Source organism: Drosophila miranda, chromosome 3, assembly GCF_003369915.1.
Source record: "Drosophila miranda strain MSH22 chromosome 3, D.miranda_PacBio2.1, whole genome shotgun sequence".
Taxonomy (NCBI): Eukaryota; Metazoa; Arthropoda; class Insecta; order Diptera; family Drosophilidae; genus Drosophila; species Drosophila miranda.
The window spans coordinates 24,746,423-24,762,410 of NC_046676.1; the positions used below are offsets into that span (position 1 = coordinate 24,746,423).

The window sequence follows — 15,988 nt, forward strand, 5'->3', positions numbered from 1 at the left end:
GTAGCAAATATGTAGTTACCGTGTAGTTGTAGAAGCCATGTAATTGTAAATGTAAACTGATACAAATTAACATTGATTCAAATAAATCGAGTCTCGGACTAACTTTTTGTATAAAATTGGACTAAAATCTGTGAAAATATGGCCCATTTTGTCAACAATCTATGTAAGTCGTAGAAAGAAAGTATGCAGTTATCCTATGCAAGTTCGCACAAACGCACTCCTATTCGTTGTTGCCAAATTCTTGCACACATTGCACGCACTTCGGTTTTGCCATTGTCATTGCAGCGGAACAGAACTATTACTTCAAGAATGGTATTGCCTACACAGAAGACCACATTCCAGTGCTGAAGCTGTATTTATGCAAGATCCCACCGGATGTAAGTGTCCGCGTCCCCCTTTTGTCAAGCTTTACTCTGAAACAATACACTGTCCTGTCTCATCGCAGCTAAATCAATCTACGCTGCATGCGCACTTATCAAACTATGGACGCGTTTTGCAAATAAAACTCTTTCGTGGTGGTGGTAGACATGCTACTGGCAGATCAAATCGCTTTTCCCACCAGACTGGCTGTGTGTTTTATGAGAATCCCAAGGATGCAGCAAAGTGAGTATGCCGGCCGCACTACTGTGTGTGTGAGTACATCCCCTGATATTCTGCATTTTTAGAGCCTTGCACAGCCGGATACACCATGTAAACGGTCGGCGATTCAATGTGCAGGCCAGCGATAGCTGGCATCAGCCAGATGCCTACGGAACGGACGACCAGGAGGAAGCAAATCAACTGTGTCCTTTCATTTTGAATGTAAACGATCTCTGCTTAGAGATGATTATGAAGCATCTCCCAATGCAAGACCAGACGGTCTTCGCTCGGACATGCCTTCGCTTCCGCGCTATCTATCAGCAGGCCACGGCCAGACTGCACAAATCAATTGATTTGTACGATTTTAAGAATATGACTTTCTGGGACCTCCGAGAATTTTTCAATTTGTCCGGTCCTTATGTTCAGCACATTACCGGCGTGATTCCGCCGATGCGCTTTCAGCGCTTGTGCGACTTTCTTTCGAACAATTGTTCGAATTTAAAGTCCTTGAAGCTGTACAGCAGCCCGTTGACTTCGCGAAATATGCACAGGATCTTCGCCAAGATGACCAAGCTGGAGGAGCTGGAGCTGCCGCAGAATCAGCTGACTGATGAGTGCATCTCGGCCCTCAGGAACTGTCGGACTCTGCAGGTGCTCAATATTGCCGGCAACCCAATTACCGGTGTAACACTACACGAGCTCTCCCCTTCCATCCAAACTCTCACTCTGTCCGGATGCCCTCGTTTTCAAGGCCAATGTCTGTCCAAGATTTGCAAGGTGTTAACCAACCTAAAAACCCTAAACGTGAAGAGAGTTGACACCATGAATTCTCACGTTTTTGAAACGATGATCAAGGAGAACTCGGGCACTTCTTTGGAGGTGCTTTGTATAAGCGCCTTCCCAAATGAGACATACGAGTACGTGGCCCAGCTGCCAAGCCTCAAGAGCTTGAGAATCTATATCGAATTGCCAGGCCGCACTATACGCTCCGAACTCTTTCAGGAGCTGGCCGAGCTTAAGGCCGAACAGCTGGAGTGCCTAGAGGTTTATGGGGGCTCCAGTATGTCCGCCGAATTGCTTGTCCAAATTTCCAAACTAAGAGGTCTGCGCAGTCTTGTTCTACCCCAAGTGTTTGCTATGACTGACAGTTCACTCTCAGTGTTTTCGAGCCTCAAAAAACTAGAGCAGATCAACCTAAAGTGCAACAGACTGCATGACTCCTCGATTTTGTTTCTGTTCGAATCTTGCCCCAAGCTGCATAGCCTAGGCCTAGAGGATTGCGAAGGAATAAGCGAGAAATTGGTACATGGAATCATAAAAAAACTGCGCTTGGACATTGCGAGGAAGGAGAATCAACGAAACTTGCCAGTACAGCTCTGTGTGTCGGACACTCAAGTCAACAGTCTCATCGAGTATGTGAGTTCAGTTCTAGACGATATTGTGGATACTCGTTATTTTACTGATAATCTTTTCGTGAAATAGCATCCTGATGTCGCCCCCAAGGATATCATCGAGGTGAAGCACTTTTGCTTTTGTAACGATGATGACATGTATCCAAACTTTCCCAAATTTATCTTCGACGACTTTGACTTCGAGCCGGACGATCTATAGGATGATTTGGACAGCGGTGATGAGTCCGACTACTACGGCGACATGTTCGATTTCGGTTTCCTAAGTGCTGACGACGACGAAGACTCTGATTTCGAGATTGGCCCCCATGGCCACCATCCCCCATAGCCCTTCATGTCTTTAGGTATGTTATATACAAGAAAAATGCTGATTTTTATGCCATCTGATACTTTAATATTACTTCTCCCCACCGTTTAGATTAATCTGCCGCATCGTTTCATCGATTATTTGATTATTTTTAACTCACAATTATTAACCCAGAAAAAATTTGTAGTTTCCCACTGTTCAATTACAAAATGGATTATGTACATATAAAGAAGTTCGGAATGGATGAGCCTCTAAAAGAAAGCCTATTTATTCAAGATCCTAAAGAAGATCAGATGAAAATCATTTCTGCTTTGATTATAGTATATTTTCATTTATTTCATAATTTTTTGTGTGTGTTTAAAATTCACTTCTAGACGCATTTCATATTACAATTTGTATTTGTTATTTGTTTGTTGAAAACCTAAAAATCATCGTTGTTCACTTTGTGTTTGTTGTATTGTACGATCTGCCTTGGCATTTTGCAGTTTATTTGCATTAATTAAGCGCTAATTGGTGTTTCTTTTTTTTTGTTTTTTGGGTAGATTCTCTTAGATTTGAGAGGCAACATTCATAATAATTGACTTTTGAAAATTGCACCAAAGGGTTTGCGTTTTTTTTTAAACATGTAATAAATTGCAGCAGGAATGAGTAAGTAATTAATCATTTTGTATTAAATACTAATTAGCTTAAATGGGAAACACTTGCGGATAATGCAATACGTAGATAATAGGATTAACAATCTCATAGGTACATATATATAATTATAGAATATCCATAGTTTAAAGCACAACAAGAAGCGACTGCTGGTCCTGGAGCAGGAGATCAACATACTGACCGAGCCCGTACCGGTGGGCGAATCTGAAAGACTGGATAGAGATATCAAGAAACTGACTGAGGACTGCCAGCGGCTGCTCAATTTGATCAACGGTGAGCCCCGAGTGCGGTTCCCTCGACAAAGCTAATACTAATCAATATTTATTTTGTAGAACCGCAAGCGAATGGGTCTGGTCCTGCGCCAAATTCCATGAATCGTCAGCACTCGGCCCCAGCCAACAATAACCAGCAGCAGCCACAGCCATTCCCACGCCAACGACAGGCTGGTCGCTCCCAGGCACCGCCCAGCTCGTTGCGTCTGCACTCTGTGCCGGCCCAGACAACGGCCCAGCCGGGCCCTGATTTTGTGCAGCACCACAGCAGGGCTCCGACGTCGGCGTGCCTGACGCCCCAGCAGCAGCAGCATCTCCAGCTGCAACAGGAGCCGCCGCCTACGTATGCCCAGTACTACCAGTTCCAGCAATATCTGCAGCAGCAGCGACAGCAGCAGCTCCAACAATTTCAACTGCAACAGCAGCAGCAGGCGCAGCAGCAACAACAGCAGATGCCAGTGCAGCGTCCAGTAAACGACGAGGAAGAATACCTATCAGACTCGGACGTGGACGAGGATGAGGAGCCACTTGAAATGTGGGCCTGCAATATGTGTACATTCCGCAATCATCCGCAATTGAATATTTGCGAGGCCTGTGAGAACGTTAGGATCCAGCCGGGTATGATACGCATTGTACCTAGCGGAAGTGGCCCTGGAGCTGCTGATGGAGCTGCTGGCACCTCCACTGGGAGCCTCGAGCAGCAGCAGCAGCAACCGCAGCAGCCCCAGCAGCCATATGCCTTGCATACATAACCCATCCAGAAACGGAATGCAAAGTTCTCCTAACATGCATGCGCTCGCTTTTGATTGCTTACCCAACAGCCTGCATGTGTCCCGCTGATAATGGTGGACTTTGAAACTGTGATAGCATTTAAATTAGTATCGTGTGGCTCTGGCCCTGGGCCCGGCTCGATAAATTGGGGCTCTCAACCTGAAAGACATGTCCTAGCCAGCCCCTTCAATTTATGATTTATTTATATTGCAAGTGCCTCAGCAACAGCATTACGTTAACGATAGAATTAACAGCAACAGTTGCATAGCTTTAAGCAATGAAACGAAACAAAGTTTATTATTTTTAGCAACTTGATCAATAAAGAACGTTATTTAAATATTTAAACACGCTACGCCTTACATGTCGCTTCACATGTTCTTCACGCTCGTTGGTTGAGCGCAGAATATATGTATGTATGTATATTTTATTTTGTGGCCCACTCTCTACTTTTAGCCCCAGTGCTGAGTCGTGAGGATATACATATAACGCTCTCGCCAGGCGAAAATCGTGAGTAGAACTTGGTGGAGTAGAACCCACGAGATCCCAGAATTTTAGAGTAAACTGAATCCTCTCTCTCTCTCTCTCTCTTTTGTGCAGGTATTATACACTCCTGGATACTATCATGACAATTGGCCAAACGCTCACCATAATCACCCAGACAAATCCAGAGATATTTATTTGTAGTTCGTTAATCTACTCTACGTATATTTTATTATCTAATTTGCTCTTTTGGTAACTTATTGGTAAAAAAATTTGTATATAATACTTATGCTAAGAGAATATTTAGTCAAATGCTGCTGGCAGCAATTATCTGTATTTCTATACTAGCTAGGCCATTATCATACCTTGATTCTATAAGAAAAGACTTTTAGTAACGTGTCGCATCTGAAACTAGGAAATAATTTTCGAAATGGAATACATGTACATTTGGTAGGTAATTACCTGGAGAAAAATAACTCAGTTGGGGTTTTCTATAAGAAAACAAAAAACACAGAAACAGCCAACAAGCTAATAATCTTTTGTAAGCTTATCAAAGGCCGCATATTTAACGAAATTAAAATGCAAGTTGAAAAAACTTGTCTCGTGATTTGGAAATATTGGAAAAAGAGTTGATGCTTTTATTTATTTATTATTTTCAACCATTTCTTTGACTTGCTCACTCCAACTGGAAAACCATAGATTTTTCCTCATGTTTTGAATGAATGCTTGATTTAAAAAATGGAATTTTGAACGATCGATCGTTTTGATTTGTAAGATAGGAATATTAGTTTATAAGATTTGAATATTAGTTTAAGATTTACTCATCGATAGTATTATAAGAAATACCAATGTACTCGATATATCGATACTTGTCCTCGACAAGTATCGATATGCCAACACACATTCATTCGAATACGACGATCAAGAAAGAAGAACATATAATAAAACCGTGCTATTAAAAGTTTACAGATTGTTCTATTTATTTTCAAAATAATTACATATATTATTAGTAAAATTATATTTTACCGCCGATATTTATCTTGCTTATCGTTATGTATAGTCAAAAGTCGCGGGTATATCTGATCACTAACCATACAGTATATATACTGTATACAGTGATATATATAACGGAAACTGAGTCAACAGAAGAAAATATCCGCACCATTTGAATATTTTCGACAGTCTAAAATAATATCTTGGTATATTTGATCAATTTCATCAATCTATTAAAATAGCAAATAAAACAAATCTCTTAGGCGCTGTACTCTAGCCCATCAGTTGTCATCACTGATTTCTTGCCAGCTCTCTCCTGCAACGACAACATGAGTCGTAATTTTGAATTGGCTACAGATTGGGGTATGGACATCAGGCAAAAACAGGAGAAATATACTGAATTGGTATATATAAAAATACTGCGGTCATACTTTGTCACTCACTTTACGTTAACACTTAAACGTAAACAAAACAAAACAAAACAAGGCACAATTTAATAAAGTAAATGAAAATATTTGAATCTCTATTAATTTTTGGTGGTGGTCCTGGGCCGTTTTTGCTGATGTCCATACCCTATTTTTCCTCCCATTATGTAGCAAATATGTAGTTACCGTGTAGTTGTAGAAGCCATGTAATTGTAAATGTAAACTGATACAAATTAACATTGATTCAAATAAATCGAGTCTCGGACTAACTTTTTGTATAAAATTGGACTAAAATCTGTGAAAATATGGCCCATTTTGTCAACAATCTATGTAAGTCGTAGAAAGAAAGTATGCAGTTATCCTATGCAAGTTCGCACAAACGCACTCCTATTCGTTGTTGCCAAATTCTTGCACACATTGCACGCACTTCGGTTTTGCCATTGTCATTGCAGCGGAACAGAACTATTACTTCAAGAATGGTATTGCCTACACAGAAGACCACATTCCAGTGCTGAAGCTGTATTTATGCAAGATCCCACCGGATGTAAGTGTCCGCGTCCCCCTTTTGTCAAGCTTTACTCTGAAACAATACACTGTCCTGTCTCATCGCAGCTAAATCAATCTACGCTGCATGCGCACTTATCAAACTATGGACGCGTTTTGCAAATAAAACTCTTTCGTGGTGGTGGTAGACATGCTACTGGCAGATCAAATCGCTTTTCCCACCAGACTGGCTGTGTGTTTTATGAGAATCCCAAGGATGCAGCAAAGTGAGTATGCCGGCCGCACTACTGTGTGTGTGAGTACATCCCCTGATATTCTGCATTTTTAGAGCCTTGCACAGCCGGATACACCATGTAAACGGTCGGCGATTCAATGTGCAGGCCAGCGATAGCTGGCATCAGCCAGATGCCTACGGAACGGACGACCAGGAGGAAGCAAATCAACTGTGTCCTTTCATTTTGAATGTAAACGATCTCTGCTTAGAGATGATTATGAAGCATCTCCCAATGCAAGACCAGACGGTCTTCGCTCGGACATGCCTTCGCTTCCGCGCTATCTATCAGCAGGCCACGGCCAGACTGCACAAATCAATTGATTTGTACGATTTTGAGAATATGACTTTCTGGGACCTCCGAGAATTTTTCAATTTGTCCGGTCCTTATGTTCAGCACATTACCGGCGTGATTCCGCCGATGCGCTTTCAGCGCTTGTGCGACTTTCTTTCGAACAATTGTTCGAATTTAAAGTCCTTGAAGCTGTACAGCAGCCCGTTGACTTCGCGAAATATGCACAGGATCTTCGCCAAGATGACCAAGCTGGAGGAGCTGGAGCTGCCGCAGAATCAGCTGACTGATGAGTGCATCTCGGCCCTCAGGAACTGTCGGACTCTGCAGGTGCTCAATATTGCCGGCAACCCAATTACCGGTGTAACACTACACGAGCTCTCCCCTTCCATCCAAACTCTCACTCTGTCCGGATGCCCTCGTTTTCAAGGCCAATGTCTGTCCAAGATTTGCAAGGTGTTAACCAACCTTAAAACCCTAAACGTGAAGAGAGTTGACACCATGAATTCTCACGTTTTTGAAACGATGATCAAGGAGAACTCGGGCACTTCTTTGGAGGTGCTTTGTATAAGCGCCTTCCCAAATGAGACATACGAGTACGTGGCCCAGCTGCCAAGCCTCAAGAGCTTGAGAATCTATATCGGATTGCCAGGCCGCACTATACGCTCCGAACTCTTTCAGGAGCTGGCCGAGCTTAAGGCCGAACAGCTGGAGTGCCTAGAGGTTTATGGGGGCTCCAGTATGTCCGCCGAATTGCTTGTCCAAATTTCCAAACTAAGAGGTCTGCGCAGTCTTGTTCTACCCCAAGTGTTTGCTATGACTGACAGTTCACTCTCAGTGTTTTCGAGCCTCAAAAAACTAGAGCAGATCAACCTAAAGTGCAACAGACTGCATGACTCCTCGATTTTGTTTCTGTTCGAATCTTGCCCCAAGCTGCATAGCCTAGGCCTAGAGGATTGCGAAGGAATAAGCGAGAAATTGGTACATGGAATCATAAAAAAACTGCGCTTGGACATTGCGAGGAAGGAGAATCAACGAAACTTGCCAGTACAGCTCTGTGTGTCGGACACTCAAGTCAACAGTCTCATCGAGTATGTGAGTTCAGTTCTAGACGATATTGTGGATACTCGTTATTTTACTGATAATCTTTTCGTGAAATAGCATCCTGATGTCGCCCCCAAGGATATCATCGAGGTGAAGCACTTTTGCTTTTGTAACGATGATGACATGTATCCAAACTTTCCCAAATTTATCTTCGACGACTTTGACTTCGAGCCGGACGATCTAGAGGATGATTTGGACAGCGGTGATGAGTCCGACTACTACGGCGACATGTTCGATTTCGGTTTCCTAAGTGCTGACGACGACGAAGACTCTGATTTCGAGATTGGCCCCCATGGCCACCATCCCCCATAGCCCTTCATGTCTTTAGGTATGTTATATACAAGAAAAATGCTGATTTTTATGCCATCTGATACTTTAATATTACTTCTCCCCACCGTTTAGATTAATCTGCCGCATCGTTTCATCGATTATTTGATTATTTTTAACTCACAATTATTAACCCAGAAAAAATTTGTAGTTTCCCACTGTTCAATTACAAAATGGATTATGTACATATAAAGAAGTTCGGAATGGATGAGCCTCTAAAAGAAAGCCTATTTATTCAAGATCCTAAAGAAGATCAGATGAAAATCATTTCTGCTTTGATTATAGTATATTTTCATTTATTTCATAATTTTTAGGTGTGTGTTTAAAATTCACTTCTAGACGCATTTCATATTACAATTTGTATTTGTTATTTGTTTGTTGAAAACCTAAAAATCATCGTTGTTCACTTTGTGTTTGTTGTATTGTACGATCTGCCTTGGCATTTTGCAGTTTATTTGCATTAATTAAGCGCTAATTGGTGTTTCTTTTTTTTTGTTTTTTGGGTAGATTCTCTTAGATTTGAGAGGCAACATTCATAATAATTGACTTTTGAAAATTGCACCAAAGGGTTTGCGTTTTTTTTTAAACATGTAATAAATTGCAGCAGGAATGAGTAAGTAATTAATCATTTTGTATTAAATACTAATTAGCTTAAATGGGAAACACTTGCGGATAATGCAATACGTAGATAATAGGATTAACAATCTCATAGGTACATATATATAATTATAGAATATCCATAGTTTAAAGCACAGTGAATTTCGTTTGTTAACTGCGGTAGAGACAAACATAACACATAATACATAATACTTTCACGAGTGTGGAGGGAGAAGCTTAGACATACAACACTCTCTACAGATATGTGATACGCAGTAACAATAATAAAGTTGAGAATCGATCCAAGTATTCAGTTTATAGTAATTGTTAAAATAGTAATCGATTCAGGCAGCTGAATACGCGCATGCTATATTTTTCGATTATTGCTTGACGCGTGTGGCTGTGCTGTGCAAATGGCGTGGATGTGTGGGAGGACAAGGATGAGATGGGGGTAAACGTGGCCTAAACTAGGGAATGCTCTATATATAATACTATGTTCATGCATGCATGTATGTATGTATATGCTTTGTATATAACTATATTCTGATAAATTATTGTACTCTCTTGCTAGTGCCAAATGCCTTTTGGCCGCATTTTATAATTGTCCAATTGCCATTCCAATTCAAATCCATTCCCATATACGTGTGAGTATTTCGGAGCCGTAACATGGAGTTTTAATTTTGACTTCTCTCCTTTCCATCTTCTGTCCAACATACGAGTATTTGGTTGAGATTATTGCATTATATTGCGCGCGTTTACTTAGAGGGTGACGTCGTGCTCCTCATCGAGCATTTCGACAAAGGCCCGCGGAACGAGTCCCTTCATGAGGCCCTGCTTGGCGTACATATAGTCCTCGTTCACGGGCGAGCACTCGGTGACAAATATGACCTAGAGATGCACAAGATTAGACACACGGGCCTATCAATGTCTCGATTTTTACTCACCTCGTTCGCATTTAGATTGAGCTCAGTGTGATCCTTGGCGTCATAGGAGCAGAGGACACGAGCCCGTTGCATTTGATCCGTGTTGACATGCATGGGCTGATTGGTCGGCCTGTGGGCGGATGGAGCCTGACTGCTGCTGTTATTGTTGCCTGGACCACGAGACGGCGACGGTCCGCCAGTTGCGCTGGACTTGTTGGCACTGGCGTTGCTCAGATCGAGCGGTATATATGGTGTCGGGCCTCCCAAGCTGATGGAAGACGCAGAGGCAGATGCAGATTTTAATGGATTTGATTTGTGATTTGATTATGCTGCTCAGATGGATGGGAGGGGAGGCGCTCAACGGAAACCGGATTGGATTTGATTATGTGCAGCAACAACAATAACAACAAGAGCGACGAAGTAAAAACCTGTCGCTTAAATTACGTATAGTTTTTTATATATAATGTTAACTGGAGCCACCAAGCCGAAGTATTTTGTATTAGGATTAAACTGTTGATATGGCAGTCGTATCGAATTCAATGTTAAAGTCTTCCAGCAGGTTCGTTAGGGACTTGTCAATATCATTATCGCTATCTAGGGCTACTCCCACTACGGAATCGGAATCACAGGAATGCATCGACACAGAGCTGGGAGGCCCACCATCAACATCTTCGCTATTGATGCGCAGGCGCGGCTTGGGATGCTGCATTCTGTAAGACCACAAACAATAACCGAAAGTGAGATGACCAGAGGCGCAATAGAGCTAGCTCAGGGACGGGACCGGGACCATCCTACACAGAGTGCACGAGACTTGCTGTTGGTGTCTAGTCGAGAGTCTTTGTTTGTCTGTTATCAGCATCATCATCTCCATTGATCACCATTACCATCTGATACTCACTTGGCCAGCTCCCGCTGCAGCTGTTCCATGACATCGCCGCACTGCTTGTAATAGCGCACCTGGGTCTGTATGAAGGCGTGCAGATGGCGCAGGTGGGAGGCCTGCGATGTGCTAATACCGTCCAGCAGCAACTTGGTTATTTCCGACTGGCGGTCGAACTCCGCCTGGGCCACGCGCAGGTCGCGCTCCGCCTGTGAAGAAAGTACAAATTAATGATCTGCTGCAGCATACTGTTAAGTGATGAGTAATAGGTATGGGCAAGGTCCAAGGTCTGATACCTGTTCCAAGGCAGCCTCTGGCGAGATGCCATCTTTCTATGAAGCATAATAAATCAAACCAACAATCCACACAGAGGCAGCGTAAAGTTATGTAGAAAAATATCGAAAGTCAATAATCCATTATGACCGCCCCCACTGCCCCCTTTTCCGCCCACTCACCGACTGTTGGCCTAGCATGCTGCGCGCCTTCTTCACCCGGTTCTTGCAGGCGTCCAGATCCAAGCGCTTCGAATCGAGAATGCCGCGCTCTTTGCTAATCGTCTTCATCTCGCCCTCCAAGAATTTGCGCAACGGTTGCGTAAAACAAATGCCTGAGGTGGCAATGAAATCGTGCTCGCACTGGCCCAGTTTCTGCTCAGCCTGTCCGACCTTGATGAGGGCCTGACCGTAGGGCAAATCCTGTCCGAAGTCCCCGCCGGCCTCAATCATGTCCAGGGCCAGGTGTTCCAGGTTGCTTACTCGTTTGGGTTTTGACTTGTCGATCTTTTCGAATATGTAATCCTCGACACGGTTCTGTGGATTCGGTATCAGCACCGATTCTGTGTCCTTGACGAGCTTTTCTGTCCATGCCTTGGTCACATCGGCACGTTCGGCGAGATTTTGAAAGTGCAAGTCGTATTCGGTGCGTTCGGTGGTGCCAAGCTTCTCCTCCGTCAGCTAGGGGAAAAGGGCAAAGAGCGTCAGTGCTGAGTGCTTGTATAGCCCCCAACCCAACCCCCAAAAAGCCCATTCATCCCCACCCGTTTTTTCTCGCACCCATCATTGATTTCTTTACCTGCACCACACGCGATATTGTGCTGCCTGCTTCCTTGACCAGGTTCTTCATGTTAAAATGGGGCAGATTTATGTTCATTGTAGAGTTGTTGTTCTTCCTTCCAGCCACTAACGGTTATTAAATAATTTTATTTCTTTCTTAGATTTGTTTGTATTTATTTTGCAAGCTCTTCCCACAGCGGATTTATCGTTAAAATATACCGTACGACCCTCAGAAATATACCAAAATATACCGTCTCATTTTAAAAATATACCGTAAATACACTGACAAATTCAAGTTCTATTTTACATATTCCTCGTTTTTGATATTCCGTGGAATATTACTAGCTATTATTGTATTGCTTTTATTGTATTTTGTCTAAAACAAGGTTTAAACAAACAAGTCCAATCAAAAAAACAGTCGCAATGTTACTGGTATTTAAAGACAAGATGCGTGTATAGGCCTTTGTACACCCTATTTCGTTAATTTTATATGAAGATAAAACGTAATTTATAAAGACCTTTTCTCAAATTGATATTCTTTAGACATATTCAAGTACATTATTAGTATCTTGTATATATTTATCTCAATCCTGATACCTACGGATCCTGGGATAACAAACATTTTCTGAACTTTATCATATCTGTTTCCCTAGGGTATGAGAATTGATGTTGCCGAGAATCATTGTTGTCAACCGGTTATTACGACTAATTCGTGGTTATTCTTTCTTTCGTCGAATATTACTAGCTATATAGAACATTTAGCCATGCCCACATAATTTTATTCGATTAATGAATCAATTTTTTACTTGACAGGCTTATTCTAAATACTTGCTTTTATTGGATCTTGTCTAAAAAAATGTTTCAGCTAAATAGGTCGAACAAAAGAGGATAGTCGTTCATATTGCACAATTTAGAGATTCCGTTGAATAATTCTGTCCACATAATTTTAGCCGATAAAAGAATCGAATTTCTACAAGACTGGCTAATTTTAACGACCCTCTGTCAGAAAAATGTCCCTATTTTACATAGTAACTACAAATTTGCTATGAATATGAACATTTTTGTACTCTATTTCCTAATTAACGTTAAAATACCTACCGTTTTCCAAATTTAGCTGCATGAGTTGACAAATATTTTATTAGTTATGTTGCGCTTTGGAGATATATGTTTGCTTATTCCGTGGTTCAAGTTGCTGGAATATAGATTCTGCGTAAGTACATACATACATACATACATATGTATGTTTCTATACCCTATACTCTGATATACCTTCTAACGGGTTAAGCATTGTTTCATTTAAATTTGATTTTTATTAAAAGCTATGGATATTTAAATTTTAAGATTGATACTGTAAAGGGGCGGCCGTGGCTAATTAATCTGCTTCCAGAAGCCGCCGCAATGGCAATGCAGCCACTTGTTGAACCAGGCCTTCAGAGCCGAAGTCTTGGCCACTTTGTTAGCATTGTTGACGAAGACGAAACCACAGCGGGCGCACCTTCTGATGGTGGTTGGATGGGCGCCGAGCTGAAGATTGCTGACGCCATCTTTCACCGACTTGGCGAAGACCACATTCTCCACTTCCATGTCCTGCAGGCACGACGGCTCTACAAGGGAGGTGAACATGAGATGACCCGACTTCACTGCAGCAAATCCCTGGGCACTGAGCAGCGTGGTGGGATTGAACTTGTTTAGCTGAGGAATGAGAAGCTGCTTCGACAAAAGACTGCACTCGTCCAAGAGCATCTCGTCCGGCTCCGCGGGGTTCTGGGCCAGGCGCGTGAGCAGGCGGAACAGGATGACCAGCACGTCGATGTTGTCCATGGTCTTGGTGTAGACGGGCAGGCATTGTGTGTTCAGCAGGCCCCAGATGCGTATCATGACGAGCAACTCCCTTAGGCTGCTAATGGCGTTAATATCCCGGCTGATGTCATAGCTGGGACGCTTCCCGGACAGCTTGCATTTCATCACCTCTTCAGGTAGCATGTTGAGCATGTTGAGCGCCAGATCGGTGACCCATTGAATCAGTTGCTGCAAGCTCTGCAGCATCACTGGTTCCACTGTGAAGTCCTTGGCATCCAGGTTTAGCATCACTGTGTCCACGTCTGGTATGGACTCGTTCAGCTTCGTCGTCAGATTATCGGCGGGTCCCTTGTCCTGGTAACCTAGGTCGGAGGGGCGCAGAAGACTCTTGAAAGTGGTGGATATGGCATGGAGGATGATTAGATTGTCAAACTCCTGCTGCTGCACACGACAGAGATTGCTCTTGAGGGCCAGGAAGTTGGCATAATAGTAGTTCTTCACATACGATGGCTGGCGCGAAAAGTTATCCGTCAGCTTCTCCACCAGGGGCTCCAGGTTCCCCAGGTTCAGGAGTAGTACATCACTGGCATCGCAGCCCGTGACAATGCAGTACTCCAGCAGGAGCAGTGCGGATCCACTCTGTTTCAGCAGTGGCGCTTGCATGGCATACAGCTGGGCGTGAGCATCGAAGATCAGGAGCATTTGACTGGTGGGAGTGAGGTCCCCGCTCACAAATTTCACTCCACTGCCGTCGGTCACTTTATCGAACTGCGTGTGGTTCAGTTGCTTCAGAGAATTAGGCTCCAGGACCTGGACACTGTTATCCTGGAGTATCGCATAGACCGGAGAGCATTCCGCCGTGGACGGCATGAGGCGTGAGAGGCAAATATCGGCAAGTGGAGCATTCAAATGGAGCTTTGCCACCTGCTCCCAACTCTCCGACTGCACGAATTCGTTGCCCTTATTGGAACCGCCTCCCTGGAGCAGGGCGTGGACACTCTGATGCCTGCGCGTGAGGGTCCACTGCTCCAGCAAACTGCCTCCCTCCGTACAGGAGTATGCTATGAAGATCACGTCGTCATTGGCCACCCGCGTCCACTTAAGGTGACTGATGAGCTTGCCCTCCAGCGGATTGAGGAATATACTTGCCTGCGACTCGGACTTGATGGCCATGTGCTGCTCTAGGCCCAGGTCTCCTTCCATCATCAGGGAGATCTTGAAACACTGCACGAGCTGTTGCTGCCAGCCGCAACTGAAAGCCACACTGACAGCCCCCGAGGGACTCGGGGCCATGCTGCAGTGCTCTATGAAGCTTCTGGAGATGCCAATGCTATGCATAACGGGTGTTAGCTCAACAATCTCATTGCCGGCGCTCTCAGCACTGGAGAACTTTTGGAACAAGGGTAGGCTGAATGACCCCAGGAGGCCAGATGATGTCAGCAGAATGCAGCCTTCGCTGGCCACCCCGCCGAAGCCGCTGAGCGTGGGACGCTGCTCCAGGCGCTCAAACTTCTCTGCGTAGTAAGTGTGCTCCTTCTTCTGGGGATTGAACAGGACTCCTTTGCCGTTGTGGAAGAACTTGGCCTCTATGATGTCCTCGCTGGGGACGTTGGCATGGTATTGCAGAAGCCAGATGTTGATGGACTGATTCTTGGGCAGCCAAATCTCGACGCGTCCGCCGACATAGCCGAGCAGCAGTTTCTCCCCGTTGGCACTCCACTCGAGCACATTGATCAGCGACTTCGAGGAGCAAACCTTGTAGTACTCCCACGGCGTCACAATGTCGCAGACATACACATGACTGTTGCTGGCCCCCACAGCCACCCCAGCACTGTTGCTGTCCCCGGGGCCATGGGAAACAATGGCACTTTGGAGCGAGCTGAACGCGATAATGTTGCGGGCCGAGACAGAGCATAGCACCACTTTTTGGGGAAACACGCTGTCCTTGCCGAACTCCTTGCTCTCCACTTTGTAGAGAATCGTCATTTTTCAGCGTAAACAAAACAATACGGCAAAAGCATAGAGATGGACAGGCCGCCCTGTCAGTGACGCTGTAAATATCGAAACTAATCCGATGGTTGTATTCCACTAGACTTATCCACGCCAAGACAAGACAAGTCGATTCTGAAAAACAGACATACCGATAAATTTTGTTATGCTCCTGAGATTGGAGCAACATCCTTGATCTGATAGACTCCTTATCAAGGACCAAGGATACTTTCTGCAGTCTTATGTATCCTATTTTCTCCGTTATTTGTGGGGTGATTTGGTCGTTCCATAGGTTCCTGTAATTGGAAGAATATCCTATATCCTTTGTTAAACTCAAACAAGCCCAAGCGGTCGTATAT

General features: G+C 43.9%; 5 protein-coding genes across 10 annotated transcripts; 3 read left to right on the forward strand and 2 right to left on the reverse strand.

Moving 5' to 3' along the window:
* The first annotated feature begins 37 nt into the window (after positions 1–37).
* LOC117188280 (leucine-rich repeat-containing protein 1-like) lies at positions 38–2,584 on the forward strand. Of its 2 annotated transcripts, XM_033391844.1 has the most exons (6): positions 39–163; positions 286–377; positions 446–603; positions 666–1,995; positions 2,062–2,332; positions 2,407–2,584. In XM_033391844.1, the coding sequence occupies exons 1-5, from the start codon at positions 139–141 to the stop codon at positions 2,188–2,190; spliced, it is 1,734 nt and encodes a 577-aa protein (XP_033247735.1). In that variant the 5' UTR covers positions 39–138; the 3' UTR covers positions 2,191–2,332; positions 2,407–2,584. The 2 variants fall into 2 exon arrangements, with proteins under 2 accessions (XP_033247736.1, XP_033247735.1); XM_033391845.1 differs by lacking the exon at positions 2,407–2,584 and having other exon boundaries at positions 38–163; positions 666–1,991; positions 2,062–2,182.
* LOC117187865 (alpha-protein kinase 1-like) lies at positions 2,505–4,337 on the forward strand. Its single transcript, XM_033390746.1, has 3 exons — positions 2,505–2,513; positions 3,063–3,222; positions 3,282–4,337. The coding sequence occupies exons 1-3, from the start codon at positions 2,505–2,507 to the stop codon at positions 3,971–3,973; spliced, it is 861 nt and encodes a 286-aa protein (XP_033246637.1). The 3' UTR covers positions 3,974–4,337.
* A 1,757-nt stretch (positions 4,338–6,094) lies between these two features.
* On the forward strand, positions 6,095–8,641 carry LOC108160088 (leucine-rich repeat-containing protein 1). 2 transcript variants are annotated; one of them, XM_017293865.2, is made up of 6 exons: positions 6,096–6,220; positions 6,343–6,434; positions 6,503–6,660; positions 6,723–8,052; positions 8,119–8,389; positions 8,464–8,641. In XM_017293865.2, exons 1-5 carry the CDS (start codon positions 6,196–6,198, stop codon positions 8,371–8,373), a joined length of 1,860 nt encoding a protein of 619 aa, XP_017149354.2. In that variant the 5' UTR covers positions 6,096–6,195; the 3' UTR covers positions 8,374–8,389; positions 8,464–8,641. The 2 variants fall into 2 exon arrangements, with proteins under 2 accessions (XP_033247734.1, XP_017149354.2); XM_033391843.1 differs by lacking the exon at positions 8,464–8,641 and having other exon boundaries at positions 6,095–6,220; positions 6,723–8,048; positions 8,119–8,239.
* Positions 8,642–8,801: 160 nt separating this feature from the next.
* Positions 8,802–12,061, reverse strand: LOC108160087 (endophilin-B1). Of its 4 annotated transcripts, none has more exons than XM_017293863.2 (6): positions 11,860–12,061; positions 11,244–11,741; positions 11,085–11,120; positions 10,807–10,997; positions 10,420–10,618; positions 8,802–9,873 (listed from the first exon to the last, which is right to left on the reverse strand). In XM_017293863.2, the coding sequence occupies exons 1-6, from the start codon at positions 11,935–11,937 to the stop codon at positions 9,745–9,747; spliced, it is 1,131 nt and encodes a 376-aa protein (XP_017149352.1). In that variant the 5' UTR covers positions 11,938–12,061; the 3' UTR covers positions 8,802–9,744. The 4 variants fall into 4 exon arrangements, with proteins under 4 accessions (XP_017149352.1, XP_017149350.1, XP_017149353.1 ...); XM_017293861.2 differs by lacking the exon at positions 10,420–10,618 and adding an exon at positions 9,930–10,176 and having other exon boundaries at positions 11,860–12,058; XM_017293864.2 differs by lacking the exon at positions 11,085–11,120 and having other exon boundaries at positions 11,860–12,060.
* Positions 12,062–13,130: 1,069 nt separating this feature from the next.
* LOC108159567 (mediator of RNA polymerase II transcription subunit 16) lies at positions 13,131–15,672 on the reverse strand. The gene has a single exon (XM_017293004.2). It carries the CDS (start codon positions 15,624–15,626, stop codon positions 13,209–13,211), a length of 2,418 nt encoding a protein of 805 aa, XP_017148493.1. The 5' UTR covers positions 15,627–15,672; the 3' UTR covers positions 13,131–13,208.
* Positions 15,673–15,988: the final 316 nt, after the last annotated feature.

Bases quoted from the DNA above. Each gene is read 5' to 3' on its own strand.
- LOC117188280 (XM_033391844.1), top strand. From the start codon at position 139: ATGGCCCATTTTGTCAACAATCTAT. The intron at 164-285 runs GTAAGTCGTAGA...TTGTCATTGCAG, and splicing joins CCATTTTGTCAACAATCTAT to CGGAACAGAACTATTACTTC. The intron at 378-445 runs GTAAGTGTCCGC...GTCTCATCGCAG, and splicing joins TATGCAAGATCCCACCGGAT to CTAAATCAATCTACGCTGCA.
- LOC117187865 (XM_033390746.1), top strand. The intron at 3,223-3,281 runs GTGAGCCCCGAG...TTTATTTTGTAG, and splicing joins GCTGCTCAATTTGATCAACG to AACCGCAAGCGAATGGGTCT.
- LOC108160088 (XM_017293865.2), top strand. From the start codon at position 6,196: ATGGCCCATTTTGTCAACAATCTAT. The intron at 6,435-6,502 runs GTAAGTGTCCGC...GTCTCATCGCAG, and splicing joins TATGCAAGATCCCACCGGAT to CTAAATCAATCTACGCTGCA. The intron at 6,661-6,722 runs GTGAGTATGCCG...CTGCATTTTTAG, and splicing joins AATCCCAAGGATGCAGCAAA to AGCCTTGCACAGCCGGATAC.
- LOC108160087 (XM_017293861.2), bottom strand. From the start codon at position 11,937: ATGAACATAAATCTGCCCCATTTTAACATGAAGAACCTGGTCAAGGAA. The intron at 11,121-11,243 runs GTGAGTGGGCGG...TATGCTTCATAG, and splicing joins GCATGCTAGGCCAACAGTCG to AAAGATGGCATCTCGCCAGA. The intron at 10,177-10,806 runs GTGAGTATCAGA...GTCTTCCATCAG, and splicing joins CTGCAGCGGGAGCTGGCCAA to CTTGGGAGGCCCGACACCAT.
- LOC108159567 (XM_017293004.2), bottom strand. From the start codon at position 15,626: ATGACGATTCTCTACAAAGTGGAGAGCAAGGAGTTCGGCAAGGACAGC.